Here is a 6014-nt window from a genome sequence, read left to right on the forward strand (position 1 = left end):
TTTTCAAAACATATTAAAGAAGGGAAAAGTCTACAGTCTAACCAAAGGATTCATACAAAGGAGAAATCTTTAAAATCTACAAAATGTGAGAAAAGCTTAAGATGGAAGACTCATCTACTACAACACCACAAAATTCACACAGGTGAGAAACCAGATACATGTACTGAGTGCGGCAAATGTTTTACACAAATGGATCATCTGGAAACTCATAAAAGGAGTCACACAGGGGAAAAGCCTTTCACGTGTACAGAGTGTGGAAAAAGTTTTACACAAAAGAGTGATCTGAAAAGGCATGAAATGAGTCACACTGGGGAAAAGCCTTTCACATGTACAGAGTGTTGAAAAAGTTTTACACAAATGAGTAATCTGAAAACTCATGAAAGGATTCACACAGGAGAAATGCCTTTCACGTGTACAGAGTGTGGAAAAAGTTTTACACAAATGAGTAATCTGAAAACTCATGAAAGGAGTCACACAGGGAAAAAGCCTTTCACATGTACAGAGTGTGGGAAATGTTTTAGACAAATGAGTAGTCTGAAACATCATGAAAGGATTCACACAGGGGAAAAGCCTTTTACATGTACAGAGTGTGGGAAATGTTTTACACAAATGAGTAGTCTGAAACATCATGAAAGGTGTCACACAGGGGAAAAGCCTTTTATATGTACAGAGTGTGGGGAAAGTTTTACAGCAATGAGTAGTCTGAAAACTCATGAAAGCATTCACACAGGAGAAAAGTCTTTTACATGTACAGAGTGTGGGAAATGTTTTACACAAAAGGGTCATCTGAAAAGGCATGAAAGGAGTCACACAGGAGAAAAGTCTTTCACATGTACAGAGTGTGGAAAATATTTTACACAAATGAGTAATCTGAAAACTCATGAAAGGATTCACAAGAGAAGAAGCCTTTCACATGTTTAGATAGTGGAAATAAAAGATTTTTTATAGAAATCAGGTATCACAAAACACCAAATATTTACACACAAATAAACTTTATTTACACAGTGTACAAACATTTTTAAAATTATCCTAAAGAGGACAAACTCTCTAAATAGAAGCATAAAAAGAGATGATATTGTAAATAATACTTTCTGAATCCCAGTTATAAAATCCCCATATTGGAAGTGCTCTCCTGCTGTCCTTTGTTCGTCTATATATGTGCACCTCAGTTTCTCTCATATCAATGTGATAGAATCCAAACACCACACAGGAATATACAGATCTGTCCTCCTACTGACCAGTTTACACAACCATTCACCACCAAAGCACCCCCAGTGTTGTTTATTAATATGCCAGTGTTAGGAGTTGTACGTTTGATTTACATAGGGGAGGAAATAATTACATTTACAGAATAAAGGAGTCTTTATATGAATAGGGTGTTAGAGAATTATATGAACAAGAACATCAGTCTCAAATGATTGACGTCTGGGAGATATATTTAATGTTCACATCATGTGGATAAACCTTTTCTTATAGCAATAGATGCTTAGCATTGTACATGTTATATACTAGAGGAATTACTGAGGGGGAACTGATTTTATTTAATGAGACACAATATCATAATAAGTATAATTTAAATGGCTACTATAACCTACATTTACATTGGGTATGTAATATGTGTGTCATGTGATCATAATCAGTTTAATTTAAATGGCTACTATAACCTACATGTATACTGGGTATGTAATATGTGTGTCGTGTGATCATAATCAGTTTAATTTAAATGGCTACTATAACCTACATGTATACTGGGTATGTAATATGTGTGTCATGTGATCATAATCAGTTTAATTTAAATGGCTACTATAACCTACATGTATACTGGGTATGTAATATGTGTGTCATGTGATCATAATCAGCTTAATTTAAATGGCTACTATAACCTACATATATACTGGGTATGTAATATGTGTGTCATGTGATCATAATCAGTTTAATTTAAATGGCTACTATAACCTACATGTATACTGGGTATGTAATATGTGTGTCATGTTCTGTAACTTGATATTATGTCTGTTAGATGTTTTCATGTTAGTTAGAAGCCACAAGAAGAACTGATAATAGCACTTACTGTATATATAAAGGGAACATTATATGTCTGATAAATCCCTTTGTATCAAGAGCACAAGTGTTAGGTATATTTATACCATTGTGTGCATATATCATGTAATGCTGCTGTTTACTATATAATGATATACAATGTTTTTTCATGAAAATAAAAAGTGATTGTAATCCAGACCAGTATTTTGTGTTTTTTGTATAATAAAAACCCAATATCACAGAATAATTAGGAAAATATCATCAAAGACAGAAGCCAAATCTGACAGTGAAAGTTAAACGCTGATAATTCAGATAGAGCAGCAATTTTACCTAACTTTCTAATTCCCTTCTATTATCTGATTTGCTTTGTTCTTTTGGTATCCTTTGTTATAGAGTAAACATAGGAGGCTGATATGATATGAGCTTAGGGGCGTGCACGTGTATTTAGCACTGTGTGCAGCGGTGTTTGTAACTATGTATAACATAGCTATAAATGCTCTTGCAATCTCTACTGTCTGAATATACGTGCACGCTCCTGAGTTCACCTAGGATTACTCTTTAACAAAGGATACTAAGAGAACTAAGTACAATGTATAATATAAGAAAATTGGAAAGTTGTTTGAAATGTCATGTTCTATCCAATCCATTTAAGTTTAATTTTGATGTTAGCCCCCCAGACCTACACCAACCCAGATAATTAATCATCAGCAAGACTTAATACACAGACATTTTCTGTTACTTAAATATACTTAAAGGGATAGGAAATTACACTTTCATGATTCAGATAGAATGTGTCATTTTGTGATACTTTTAATTTCACTTCTGTTAACAAATGTATTTACTACTGAGAGCTGACTGGTGGCTACACACATGTGTCTCTTGTCATTGGCTCACCAGATATGCTCAGCTTGCTCCCAGTAGTTAATTACTGCTCTATAGCTGACTTTGCAGGAGTTAAAGGGACAGTCTACACCTGTGGGTGTCTGGTTCTTCCTGGACGGAAACCTATGGGTTGCCTTATTTTTTCTTTCATCCAGTTAGGATATCTTTTATTTTTGATTATATGTTTTCCTTCGGGAACTTCTGGGATCGATCCTATCTGGTTACTTCCATGTAAGTTGTTAAGGGACACGTTTGTCCTAGGTTTGTCTGTTATGTCCTCCCCTCTGAGGGAGGTTTTTGGCAACTTGACAGTTATGACCCCAGCTGTGGCTGGTCCTGCTCGGATTCAGATCTTCTGTCTCAAGGCTTATCTGTCATGTGGCGCCTGTTCTGCCTGGCTGGGCAGGTGGGACGCTGAGCGTTCACTTATTCATTGTTTATTTGTTTTTTGTTTGTTTTCACAAACTCAGCTAAGCATTCTATATCAAGGACTTTGGGGTCCAGACGGCAGGAAGGATTGGGTTAGTCCTTATCAGCCTGCAGCCTGGTGACCAAGTCGGTGGAGGGGACCGAGAGGAGATTTGCCTCTTGGTCCTCTTGTGGCCTTGTATCCTGTGGGCAGGTACTTTCTTCTTTCAGTATCCTTCTTTCTGAAGGAGGCTTGTCTTCCCTTGTCTCCCCTTGCGGGAGTGTGGTCCCAGTTTAGTTCTTCTGTTTTCAGGAGGTTAGGACTGTGGGGTAGCCTTGTTCTGAGAGCACATCTCTCTGGGTTGCTCTGTTCCCCCGGTATCTGTGTGGAGTGTTAGCTGGATCTACGGGTCTACAGTCTATTGACTGATTGCCTATGTGGTTCCGGGCTCTTTCGTAGTAGCTGTGCCATTTTCTCTGCTCCTTTTGTTAAGGGGGGGTGGGAATCTTCTACCCCCGTTTTCAGACCTGCCGATGCTGGCTGGTCTGGCTCTAAGTTGATGCACTGTTGCTTGTACTTAGTGTGGCAGGCTATGTCGAGCTTCTGGTTCCGCTGTTGGCTCTGGGGCTGAGCTTTGTAGCATCCTATGTGTTGCATATGGGTCCTCGTTGAGGTTCTCTCTGAGACCTCTGTGGGGATCTTTTGGCCTCAAGTGTACCTTCCTGTAGCATCCTAAGGGTTGCATATGGTTCATCTTGGATGGCTGCGTGTTCTGAACTCAGGTGTTTACTCATCTGGGTCTGTTGCGGGAGAATTTTCCTGAATTTTCAGTGGGCTGAGTTCGGATAACTTTGTCTCTGTTTTTAGCTGGTTCAATGGTTGGCTTGCTGCTGGGCAAGTGAGTCCTTTCAGCCTGCTCCAGCTGTTGCGCTTGTGGCATGCTAGCTAGCCTCCTGTGCCATTGCACAATATTTGGGGATATCTTTTCTCTGTTCTCCTGTTAGGTCTTGGACCTTGGAGTTTTTTTTGGATGTTGCCTCCCCCTTGTTGTCAGATCCTGTTGAGCCTCGCGAGCTGGGCTTGCTTGGGTTCCTTTTCGGATTGGGGGTGAACTTCCAATTTTTCCTCTGTTCTCCTTGCTTTCTCCCTTCTGGGAGTTGTCAGCCAGGGTTCCCTTTTTTGGTAAGGGGTGTGTGGTTGGGGACTGACTGTTGGGCGATGGTGTCTCTTGGAGGACTGTTTGCTCAGTTGAGTCTGTTGCGGTCTCTAGCCAGGCTTCTGGGCTGTCTGCTCGTCAGTGTCCTTGGGGCCTTTTCCCTTCCTATTTTCTCAGCTTCGGACGAAGTGTTTTTTTTTTGTTGGGTGGTGTTTCAGGCCTGGTGCCCTCAGAATGGGCCGCCTATTGTACCCTCCAATTTTGGCATTTAGTGTCCTCGTTACCTTGGATATTGTTTTCCCAAAAGTAATGAATGCAGCTCTGGACTCTTTCCAGTTATGAAGAAAAACATAAATTATGCTTACCTGATAATTTCCTTTTCTTCCGTTGGAAAGAGTCCACAGCTCCCCACGCAATTTTTAATGTGGGGTGTCTTAGTTTTATTCTTCTGGCACCTTTTCACCCAATATTTCTTCTACTATTCCTTGTTCCTCTGCAGAATGACTGGGGGATGAGGGAAGTGGGAGGAGTATTTAAGCCTTTGACTGGGGTGTCTTTGCCTCCTCCTGGTGGCCATGTTCTTAATTCCCAAAAGTAATGAATGCAGCTGTGGATTCTTTCCAACAGAAGAAAAGGAAATTATCAGGTAAACATAATTTTTTTTTTTAATTTTCTCATCCTATTTTATTAAAAAAAAATATATAGTAAATTATGATATGAAGATAATAATGGTATCTTTAGAAAGTCCATTTAATGGCGGAAACAACGGTATATAATATGTGTGGGTACAGTAAATGAGTAAGAGGAAAATTAGAGCTAAACACAAACACCGCAGAAAAGTAAAGATAGCCCTGGTTCTTAACGATAAGAAAATTGAAAAATGTTCTGGTCTCTAAGGGGTTAATTTAAATATATGCAGCATTACAGACATTTAACAATTTATATATATTTTCTTTTGCTTTTTTCTTATTTAAAAAAATAAATGCTAGACGATGCTAATTATAACAAACACACAAAACTGCAGGTCTGTTATTTTAGAAATTCCGGTAAAATGTTATATTTTAGGCTTTTGTAAAGTATGGATTTATGTTAAAAAATGACAGAGCAATATGTATTGTGTATATGTATATAAGTAAATATTATATGTATGGCAATAAATGTTACACATCTGATGGGGGCTTCTGTTAAATACAAAAAGTAATACAGTGACTAATTACAAAAGCACACAGTTAGTTGCAGAGTACAGCAATTTATATGTGTAGAATTATATATATACACTGTATATGTGTGTGTGTGTCTGTGTGTACTGTATATATGTGTGTGTGTGTGTGTGTATGTGTGTGTGTGTGTGTGTACTGTATATATGTATATGTGTGTGTGTGTGTACTGTATATATGTATATGTGTGTGTATGTGTGTGTACTGTATATATGTATATGTGTGTGTACTGTATATATGTATATGTGTGTGTGTGTACTGTATATATGTATATGTGTGTGTGTATGTGTGTGTACTGTATATATGTATA

At 38.2% G+C, this 6014-nt stretch overlaps 1 protein-coding gene across 1 annotated transcript; it reads left to right on the forward strand.

The window, feature by feature from the left end:
* Positions 1–372: 372 nt before the first annotated feature.
* Positions 373–921, forward strand: LOC128661282 (gastrula zinc finger protein XlCGF7.1-like; the record flags this gene model as incomplete). Its single annotated transcript, XM_053715556.1, has 1 exon — positions 373–921. A coding segment is annotated over one exon (549 nt), but the record flags the coding sequence as incomplete, so codon positions are not given.
* Between the last annotated feature and the right edge of the window lie 5093 nt (positions 922–6014).

The sequence above is a fragment of the Bombina bombina genome, chromosome 5 (genome assembly GCF_027579735.1).
Source record: "Bombina bombina isolate aBomBom1 chromosome 5, aBomBom1.pri, whole genome shotgun sequence".
Lineage (NCBI taxonomy): Eukaryota > Metazoa > Chordata > Amphibia > Anura > Bombinatoridae > Bombina > Bombina bombina.